The 11,671-nt window shown below is 43.1% G+C and overlaps 1 protein-coding gene across 1 annotated transcript in view; it reads right to left on the bottom strand.

Moving 5' to 3' along the window:
- rasal2 (RAS protein activator like 2) overlaps positions 1 to 11,671 on the bottom strand; it is a 202,652-nt gene that overhangs the window by 38,314 nt on the left and 152,667 nt on the right. Inside the window, exon 7 of the mRNA XM_084339500.1 lies at positions 2,894 to 2,992. Within this exon, the coding sequence (XP_084195626.1) occupies positions 2,894 to 2,992 (99 nt within the window). The remainder of the gene's footprint in view (positions 1 to 2,893; positions 2,993 to 11,671) is intronic.

The following is an 11,671-nucleotide window of genomic DNA, read 5'->3' as shown; positions in this document are numbered from 1 at the left end:
AATCGCAGACATATCGGTTGCAAACAACAGGTGATGTCATCAAATAGCAGGTGATGATCATTACATGACAACCATGGCCACTGTGCTGTGGCACCGTGCCATACTATATGGCAAATCATGTCATGAGAATACTATGCATACACCGCTGACCGCTCTACATCGTATTCCACTTAGGTCAGATTCCGAGGCCAAATTGTACCGGGTCCAGTGTTTCCCGGGTCTTTGTGGGTCCGGCTCTGTCTGCATTTTTTTTAAACAGCTCCAGGCAGTACATTTCCACAGGTCTGTTTGGGTCTAGGGATGACTTTTTGGACCAGTGAAGACTGAGTACTGCTGCGTCATCAGAGAAAAGTATGCATACCAACAGCCTGGTATCAACCTCTACTGTAGCAGCATCAATACCCTGGTTTAGCCTGGTATCAACCTCTCTCTTGTACCAGCATGACAATACCCTGGTTTAGCCTGGTATCAACCTCTCTCTTGTACCAGCATCAATACCCTGGTTTAGCCTGGTATCAACCTCTACAGTACCAGCATCAATACCCTGGTTTAGCATGGTTTCAACCTCTACAGTAGCAGCATCAATACCCTGGGTTTAGCCTGGTATCAACCTCTCTCTTGTACCAGCATCAATACCCTGGTTTAGCCTGGTATCAACCTCTCTCTTGTACCAGCATCAATACCCTGGTTTAGCCTGGTTTCAACCTCTACTGTAGCAGCATCAATACCCTGGTTTAGCCTGGTATCAACCTCTCTCTTGTACCAGCATCAATACCCTGGTTTAGCCTGGTATCAACCTCTCTCTTGTAGCAGCATCAATACCCTGGTTTAGCCTGGTATCAACCTCTCTCTTGTACCAGCATCAATACCCTGGTTTAGCCTGGTTTCAACCTCTACTGTAGCAGCATCAATACCCTGGTTTAGCCTGGTTTCAACCTCTACTGTAGCAGCATCAATACCCTGGTTTAGCCTGGTTTCAACCTCTTCCTGTACCAGCATCAATACCCTGGTTTAGCCTGGTATCAACATCTACTGTAGCAGCATCAATACCCTGGTTTAGCCTGGTATCAACCTCTCTCTTGTACCAGCATCAATACCCTGGTTTAGCCTGGTATCAACCTCTCTCTTGTACAAGCATCAATACCCTGGTTTAGCCTGGTATCAACCTCTCTCTTGTACCAGCATCAATACCCTGGTTTAGCCTGGTATCAACCTCTACAGTACCAGCATCAATACCCTGGTTTAGCCTGGTTTCAACCTCTCTCTTGTACCAGCATCAATACCCTGGTTTAGCCTGGTATCAACATCTACTGTAGCAGCATCAATACCCTGGTTTAGCCTGGTTTCAACCTCTCTCTTGTACCAGCATCAATACCCTGGTTTAGCCTGGTATCAACCTCTACTGTAGCAGCATCAATACCCTGGTTTAGCCTGGTATCAACCTCTACTGTAGCAGCATCAATACCCTGGTTTAGCCTGGTATCAACCTCTACTGTTGCAGCATCAATACCCTGGTTTAGCCTGGTATCAACCTCTACTGTTGCAGCATCAATACCCTGGTTTAGCCTGGTTTCAACCTCTACTGTACCAGCATCAATACCCTGGTTTAGCCTGGCATCAACCTCTACTGTAGCAGCATCAATACCCTGGTTTAGCCTGGTTTCAACCTCTCTCTTGTACCAGCATCAATACCCTGGTTTAGCCTGGTATCAACCTCTCTCTTGTACCAGCATCAATACCCTGGTTTAGCCTGGTATCAACCTCTACAGTACCAGCATCAATACCCTGGTTTAGCCTGGTTTCAACCTCTCTCTTGTACCAGCATCAATACCCTGGTTTAGCCTGGTATCAACATCTACTGTAGCAGCATCAATACCCTGGTTTAGCCTGGTTTCAACCTCTCTCTTGTACCAGCATCAATACCCTGGTTTAGCCTGGTATCAACCTCTACTGTAGCAGCATCAATACCCTGGTTTAGCCTGGTATCAACCTCTACTGTAGCAGCATCAATACCCTGGTTTAGCCTGGTATCAACCTCTACTGTTGCAGCATCAATACCCTGGTTTAGCCTGGTATCAACCTCTACTGTTGCAGCATCAATACCCTGGTTTAGCCTGGTTTCAACCTCTACTGTACCAGCATCAATACCCTGGTTTAGCCTGGCATCAACCTCTACTGTAGCAGCATCAATACCCTGGTTTAGCCTGGTTTCAACCTCTCTCTTGTACCAGCATCAATACCCTGGTTTAGCCTGGTATCAACCTCTCTCTTGTACCAGCATCAATACCCTGGTTTAGCCTGGTATCAACCTCTACAGTACCAGCATCAATACCCTGGTTTAGCCTGGTTTCAACCTCTCTCTTGTACCAGCATCAATACCCTGGTTTAGCCTGGTATCAACATCTACTGTAGCAGCATCAATACCCTGGTTTAGCCTGGTTTCAACCTCTCTCTTGTACCAGCATCAATACCCTGGTTTAGCCTGGTATCAACCTCTACTGTAGCAGCATCAATACCCTGGTTTAGCCTGGTATCAACCTCTACTGTAGCAGCATCAATACCCTGGTTTAGCCTGGTATCAACCTCTACTGTTGCAGCATCAATACCCTGGTTTAGCCTGGTATCAACCTCTACTGTTGCAGCATCAATACCCTGGTTTAGCCTGGTTTCAACCTCTACTGTACCAGCATCAATACCCTGGTTTAGCCTGGCATCAACCTCTACTGTAGCAGCATCAATACCCATTAGTATTTGATACAGGATATTTCAGATTCCCATTATACGTACTAGTGCCTGTCTTTACAATGATTTACTATTTCTCTATATCGCTCTCTTTTGATTCGACCCCCAGAAAATGCAATGTACGTCACAGGCTGTTTGAGGGCGTTCTCACCTTATTGGGCTGAACCGTTCTCCTGAGGTTCTCCATCCACTTGTCTCGCTCCGACGCAGACGCACAGCTGAAACACTTGCTGCCACCCGAGTACGTCACCTGGGAAGGACAGCGCGCGATGACAATAAACATAGACAATAGACAATAGGTGGCACGGTGGCACAGTGGTTAGCACTGCTGCCTCACAGCAAGAAGGTCCTGGGTTCGAACCCCAGCAGGGGGCCTTTCTGTGTGGAGTTTACATGTTCTCCCTGTGTTCACGTGGGTTTCATCTTGGGTACTCCGGTTTCTTCCCACACCATGAAGACATGCATGGTAGGCAGGGACTACAGATGGAAACTAGCTAATTAGCTAACATCTGGCACATTTACATTGATGTGGAAACTGAAGATGTTCATTAATGTGCACTATCCCTGGGTAAAAAAACAAATAAACAAACAAACAAATTTAAACTTAATCCTTATCTAGGTCTACAGAATTACATTCGATTCACACCAAATCTTTTGAATATGCTGGGATGTCACGTTGAGTAAATACAGCTGTGCTTTCTTGTGTAGCTAATATGGTATTACTGTGTGTATAAATAAATATATATAGATATATATGTAATGTAATATTACCACATTGCAGACAAGAAACAACAGTATTACTTTGCAAGTTCAAGTTTCTTTAATAGTTGTCATACAGAAGTACAGAATACTTTTATACAAAATGCTTCTTACTGTTACGCTCCAGAGACTGTGCTAGACAACATAAGTAAGAAATAACATAGTATAGCATGTAAATTAGAAGTAAAAAATTAGGTCAGTGTTCAGTATAGACATATGTACAATGTTCGATGCAGAATAGACGTAACTGAGTTACCATATAATATACAATATACTATGCAGTGTACTAATTAAGCATTACATCACGCGCAGGAGTGGTTTGTGAACAATAAACCATGCCTAGGGGTGGTCGTTAGACCCCCCTAGGCATGGTTTACTGTTCACAAATCATGACTGCAAGTGGTGTAAAGCTTTTATACAACTGCCACATTCATCCAACCTTATTTCTATACAATAAACACACATTAATCGAAGATTTATTGAAAAAACCATCCGCCAGAAAAAGTAGTTCCCACAACTACAAAAAAGACAATTTGCCTCCATGTGGAAGCAGATCGTAAGTGCATCCAACCAACTAACACATCCAACTGTGTATTATTGGAATGATTGAGAGAAGTTGCCTCATGTGGAAGCAGCTTGAAGTGCATCCAACCAACTAACACATCCAACTGTGTATTATTGGAATGATTGATTGAAAATTTTATTACCAGATGCAGAATGGGTACAATACAGTACTTAAGCATTACATCACACGCAGGAGTGGTTTGTGACCAATAAACCATGCCTAGGGGTGGTTGTTAGGCCCGAGGCGCAGCCGAGGGTCGTTAGACCCCCCTAGGCATGGTTTATTGGTCACAAATCACGACTGCACGTGGTGTAAAGCTTTTATACAACTGCCAGATTCATCCAACCTTATTTCTATACAATAAACACACATTAATCGAAGATTTATTGAAAAAACCATCCGCCAGAAAAAGTAGTTCCCACAACTCCATGTGGAAGCAGCTTGAAGTGCATCCAACCAAACTAACACATCCAACTGTGTATTATTGGAATGATTGAGAGAAGTTGCCTCATGTGGAAGCAGCTTGAAGTGCATCCAACCAACTAACACATCCAACTGTGTATTATTGGAATGATTGATTGAAAATTTTATTACCAGATGCAGAATATAAAGTAGGTAAAACAAATTAAAACGTTTTCTTTGCCCTATAGGAAAAAAACGTTTTCTTCGCCCTATTTTTTTATTTATTTCTTTTAGCCTAAACTTAACCAGTTGGAAACCAGGGGTACAGTAATAAAATTAGCAATCAACCAATCAATCAATTCAATAGACCATGCTCACTTAAAACAGCGCTGCTTCTCTCTCAGTCTGACTCCCCCGCTGTTGCAGACAGGAGTGTGTGTGTGTGTGTGTGTGTGTGTGTGTGTGTGTGCGTGTGTGTGTCACAGTGTGTCACAGTGTGTGTGTGTGTGTGTGTGTGTGTGTGTATGTGTGTGTGTGTGTGTGTGTATGTGTGTGTGTGTGTGTTTGTGGGTACGCCAGCGTCGGACAGTGAGAGTGAACGCTGCAGTGCAGTCAGTGGGGAGGAAGTAGAAATTTAAATCTATCAATTAATCAATCAAACAATCCGCGATTTTTCTTTTGTTCTAGATAGACTCAAGACCCATCAATTACATCATCCAACATTGTTTAAAGGGCTAACACATTCCCCTTGACAGAATCGCTTGATATTTAGTCGTTTAGTCGCCATTAACATATCCATTTGTAAAGATTATTGGCCACCTTCTTGTGATCCGGCGGAGTGATGTGATGTGGGTCGGTTGTGGGCGGGTCCTGGGCCAGCAGCGTGGATTGTTGCCAATAAAGACGTGTGAATGGCCAATCAGAATCGAGAAATTTGCATGCCGTTGTATAAGGCTCAATACACACAATTGTTAAGGGAATGCAGACCTACTTTCCATAGAACTTCATTCTTAGATGCTTCTATAGAAAGTAGGTAAAACAAATTAAAACGTTTTCTTTGCCCTATAGGAAAAAAACGTTTTCTTCACCCTATTTTTTTATTTATTTTTTTAAACCTACTGTAGAGGGCCTAAACTTAACCAGTTGGAAACCAAGCGTACAGTAATAAAATTAGCAATCAATCAATCAATCAACTCAATAGGCCATGCTCACTTAGAACAGCGCAGCACCCAGCTCTCTCTCAGTCTGACCCGCGTTGCAGACAGGAGTGTGTGTGTGTGTGTGTGTGTGTGTCAGGGTTTCCGTTAGAAAAAATTGTTGCCGGCCTCAGTGTCCGGTAGATTTCAATCTACCGGTCAAATGAGAGACATTCCGGTCAGAGTTTATTGAGCTTAAAAACAATTGATAGGCAAAAGAATGACAACAAAACAAAAGAATGACATCATCAAGGCATGTAGATTTATAATATTTTTACTTAAAACTAGGCTACTTTTGCGTATAAAGTCATTATATTCCAAATAAAATAAGTCCCGAGACTCGTGCTGCTTCCGACTTTAAATCAAATAGGTGTCTGTGGGCAGTCGCCCGACATTAATAAACAACAGTCTGTTATAATCACATTTTTATGAGCTAACGAATTCCGTTATATTGGACATTTGTATTAATGATATCAAGCGAAGAACTGAGAAATTTGGCAGAGAGAGACGACAACATTATCGTTGGTCTGCGTGACGACTCTCTCTCTCTCCACCTCCCAATGACTTATTTGCGAGAGTATGGCGCTGCAGAGCAGCAGATTCAGCTGTTATTGGCTCTTTTCTGGGAACCGCACAACAGCGCACCCCACCCAACATTGAATTGAAAATGGCTGAATTGGAGTACTGCTGGAGTACTGCATTGTGCTGCTGTTGCTCCGGCTCTGCAGCTTCACAAAAGTTCGCACACCCAGCACTAAGCTCTCGCTGACGTCGTTGTCATTATTAGAAGCAACGATGAAACAAATCATGTAATGATTGTTTCGTTCATCGCATAGGCTATTTAATTTTAGCCTATTTTAATACAATTCAAATAATCAAATTGTGCTTAGACTCAGGGAATTATTTTCACCGGACATTAAGACCGGAGAGATTAAATATGTCGGACTTCAACAGATTTTGCCGGTCAAATACCGGTAATTACCGGCTAACGGAAACGCTGGTGTGTGTGTGTGTGTGTGTGTGTGGGTGGGGGGTGTGTGTGTGGCGGTGGGTGGAGACTAGAGCTAGCGCTGACAGTCAGAGAGAAGGAAAAAAAATTGAAAAAAAATGCAAATGAATGAATCAATCAAATCGCGATTTTTCTTTTGTTCTAGAATGACTCAAGACCCATCAATTACATCATCCAACATTGTTTAAAGGACTAACACATTCGCAGTGACAGAATCGCTTCATATTTAGTCTTTATGGCGCTATCAACATATCCATTTGTTGTCCGCGATCTTGTTTTCTCCCGGAGTGAGCCGGCTGAGTGATATGTGATTCGGTTGTGGGCGGGTCCTGAGCCCAGGACCGTGGATTGTTGCCAATAAAGACGTGTAAATGGACTGTTTCAGCCAATCAGAATCGAGAAATTTGCATGCCGTTGTATAATATACAATACTATATAGTGCAAAGCAGAAATGGGATGAGGTACAATTTAGGTACAATTTATAGTAAGGTGTACGAGTTGTAGTGCAAATCCTTTATCAATAAATATAAAGTGTGTTTAGGTGATCTAAAGTGTGGAGAGTGGGTGCTGCAGTGTGTTGTTTGTTTAAAGTGAGTGTGTGCGTGTGGATGTGTGTGCTATGTGCATTTGATGGTTGTTGTATAGTGTTTATTGTTCGTTGAGCAGCCTGATGGCCTGGGGATAGAAGCTTCTTCTGAGTCTTTCTGTGCTCGCCTTGAGACTCCGGTATCGCTTGCCTGACCGCAGCAGTTCAAAGAGGCAGTTGTTCGGGTGGCTGGAGTCCTTGATGATTCTATTCGCCTTACCCCTGCACCGCTTGTTGTAAATGTTCTGGAGGGTGGGAAGCCCCCCTCCAATTGTGCGTTCGGCTGAACGTGTCACTCTTTGTAGTCTGCTACGGTCTTGTGCAGTGCTATTCCCAAACCAGGAGGTGATGTTGCCAGTCAGGATGCTCTCTATTGTACGTGAGCTAACGTGAGCTAACGGAGGTATCATGCACTACTAGACTATTGCTGGAGCATTTGTTGATATCAGGAGCTATCAGTAGCTAGCCGACAATGCCTCATATATTAAACTAAAAGTGAATAGTTGACTGGGTAATTTTGTTTAAACAGTAACGATAGCTAGTTAGCTAACGTTAGCTCACAGAGCAGGGTTAGAAATAAAAAAAAAAATTCAAGGGCTTTTTTTGCCCCCCTTAATTGATTTTCGGGGGCTTTTTTTGGTATTTCGGGGGCACTGCATTTTTATGATAAACGGTAGGGGTGGGACGGTTCACAAAATGGACGGTTTGGTTCGTATCACGATTTTGGGGTCACGGTTTTCAGTTCGATATACGTAAATTTTTATTAAAAAAAGATTTAACACTCAAATCTAAACATGCTTCTCATTTATTAAAAATAAAATAAAAGGTTTACAGTGTTTACAGCCTTAAATAATGTTTGGCACACAAAGACCGAACTGACTGAAAAATATATTGTCAAAGTATTAACTTAGTGCAAACAAACAATATGCTCAGCCAGCACTAGACTTTCCTTTCTTTAATATAAACACACAAAAACAATGTCAACCATGTTTAAATTCCCTGATTGTCAGTTCTTAATGAAAAGATTCGTTTTCTGCTTGATTTTTTTTTTTTTTATATATTTTTTTTAAACTTTGGCCATTCCCCTGGCTCTTTTATACGTTTATCGCATTTATTCTGGTCAAGGATGACCGACAGAAACAGGCTGAAAGGGTTCAGATGGGGGGGAAGACACTCTGGGAAAGGCATGGCTGCAGTCCGGGATTCGAACTCGCTAAACCCCAGATCCGTGACGAGCACGGTTGTCCCCGGCGCCGAAATAGCGCTCGAGGTACGTGGTGAGCTACTGGAGCTCCCCTTGCTTGAAATTATTATGTTTCTGTCTACATTTATTTAGACTAACATTATTTAAATATTGAGTGCAACTGTGGTGGATTACGTAATTCGGTGAGTTGGAACTATCTATGGGTTGGCGCGGGTCCCCACGGACATTTTAGCGTGTGGCACCTTCAGCTCCGGTAACGTTCGGAGGAGTTCATAACATCAACATGCAGTGGGACAGCGGTAATAGTCCCGGTTGGAGTTAGTAAAACACAGTTGTATGTTAGCCTTCTTGGATGTTGAATAAACGCCTATCATTGTCTTTAAACACCCCGCCTCTCAGACTCCCATTTCCTCCTCTGCTACAGTAGCTAGTAGTAGCTACGGTGACATTTCATTGACTGTACAGTATTAGCTTGCGAGCTGCGTCGGGCTACCATAGTTAAAACATGCGTTGTTTTGTACAAACTGCTAACGCTATGGCAAGATGTGTGTATGCCTATGTAATGTTAATGGCTATGTTTTTAAAGTCGTAATGAAGATTGATTTATATTGTGCGTGCCATTTTTACACAAACTGACTAGCACCTGGCTGCAGCTGGACCCTATTGGGCTGCAATGCTGCTGCTGCTGCCTGCAGCCAGTGCAGAACACCGGCTCCGCCAAATGAATTTTTTTATTTGCACGTCATCTGAACCGTACGATACACAGACGCTCCATTACCGGATAAATATATATATATAATTAGTAAACTGTCGGGGGCATTAAGTGCCCCCCTTAACTGATTTTCGAGGGCATTTTGTCCATTTTCAAGGGCATTATGCCCCAAGCCCCCGTTAATTTCGAACCCTGTCACAGAGGTTGCATGCACTAGAGCAGACTATTGCCGGAGCTTGTTGACACGGGTGCGGGAGGGGCAGGGGAGGAGGAGGAGCGGCAGTGCGCTGCAGCTCTGTGTGTCTGAGAGAGAAGTCAGCGAGTGAGATCTCCGCTAAGAATTGGATCATGTTTTTCGATCGGTTTCCACGATCGGCGAAAATAAAGCATTATCGGAATTCACTGATCTCATATTTATACTGAATATCGGCCGATACCGATCGCTGGCCGATCGATCGGGGCATCCCTAATCGTGATAGTATCATATCGTGAGGCCTCTGGTGATTCCCACCCCTAGTATATATACGTGGTAAACTCGGTTTTGCTTTTATTCCATTTTAATATCCTACTCAATGTCACAGAGCTGTATTTTGGCTGGAAACGGCATATCGGGACTCCGAAAGTGCAGTACCGGCCCGATCCTGGTATTGGCGCTGTCTCGATAATGCAGCTTCCCCTGTTGCAGACCGGGTGTCACTTTTTTTTCGCTCCGGGTTAGCTTTTCTGTTAGCCTAAAGCTATGGCTTCACCAGATCGCCTGGAATACTTTTTGCGACGCCGAATTCAGTATGCAGTAAAGGAATATAGCATCAGCCAATGGACATATCGATCTACCAGATGGCGATCAATAACTGGGAAATTATTTTTGGAATCCAACCGGCCACAGGTAATAGCGATTTGACGTCAATTTCAGTCTGATCGGGCCTTGTTCTCATAGCCATCCACCCGGTCAGCGTATGATGTTGCAATAACGAATGCCGTTATTGGTCATCAATAATCAGAAACAACTTCCCCTGCCCCCCCCCCCCCCCCCCCCCCTTTCATGCATTCATGGTGGAACATGATACTAATCATATGCATTTTGATTTTTAACTCTAGCTTGTGTAGGGCCAAAACGCCAATCGATTTAACGTAGCTTAGCGCCCTATAACTAGCTTTGCAGGAATTAACCCAGACCATTGCGGTATATAGTTCATATTCACGGCGCTATAAAACGGGAACGTATTGATGAAAAAATTATTTCTTTATGGCATATTGAAGGGAAGGTTTATACTGTCAATTGACAATGACAATGGACACATAGCAATAATGTAAAATATAGATTTAGCTCTACAAACAACCTCACGCACAGTGAAAACTTGTAATGAAAAGCTGGCCTCATAGAGTGGGATTAGACGGGTCCCAATGGCCCCGAATGTGTTTATCAATGGGGGGACTGTGAGATTTGCGAGTGCTTAAAATATATCTTATATTATAGCTATGGGTCTAATACACCCGTCGATTATCAGTGAGTTGCTTCCAGTAAACATGTACAAAACGGATCGTTTTTTCATCTGTACATTTCCGTTTGATACCGTTTTGAATACGAGTTTAGTTTGTGATTTCTAGTAATTTAGTGGAATACACAAAACACGTCATTTTTCGCCTGATTATCTAATCTTCCTGAAATCAACGCTAGATCATCATTATTATCCCTCCTCGTGCAAGAATGAAAAGAGCCCTGGACCACAATTTATATATAGTGTTCTTACCTTGTATCTGATGTAATGCAAAAGAAATAATCCAATTATCTGATCGCCATTCCAAATACTGCTCGTGGAGGTCCGTACCACATTACCGACAGTTACTGACGGGCGGGCGGGGTTACTGTTCCATGCCATCGTTGTTGAGGCCTACCTCGCCTGAGTATTTAAACCCCGCCCGCACGGCTCGTCCCAGAAAAGAAACTACACCATTCCCAATGGGGTGCAATACCAGCTGGAAGGTGTAGGCGGCGGTATTTGCCCTTTTGCGAGCTCAGACCAATTCCCAACGATAACATCAGGCTGGATGGATGAAAATGAATGGATATCGCTAATAAAAGAAATAATGATTAAAACCCGACTATACTCGTGATTGCCGCTCAAGCGATGGCGAGTTAACCCGACTATCATCGTGTCTGGCGCTGAATGAGTTAAAGGGGAACTATTTTACTATTTCTTTCACTATTTGGGCACTTTTACACAATTCCTGTGAGTTTATGGAACACCTCTGTAATTATAAATTTTTTTAATTCATTGTTTTGTATTTCTAATCAAGTCCTCAAAAACAGCATTTTTCTACCTCAAGATCTCGAGCCGTTTTGAGGCTGTGCTCCTAAACCACTGTGTGGCCTGGTGGCATCTGCCACATTATCATGCAGCCGAGTCTCTCTGACATCACAAATCATCACATTTTCAGATGACTCAGTTCAGTGAGGGTGAATATTGTGAGAGGAGAATTGGAAGAATGCGCCAA

The sequence above is a fragment of the Notolepis coatsorum genome (assembly GCF_963971535.1).
Source record: "Notolepis coatsorum genome assembly, contig: SCAFFOLD_247, whole genome shotgun sequence".
NCBI classification, from domain to species: Eukaryota; Metazoa; Chordata; class Actinopteri; order Aulopiformes; family Paralepididae; genus Notolepis; species Notolepis coatsorum.
Note: the sequence above shows the minus strand (reverse complement) of the source record. Positions and strands in the feature narration are given on the sequence as shown.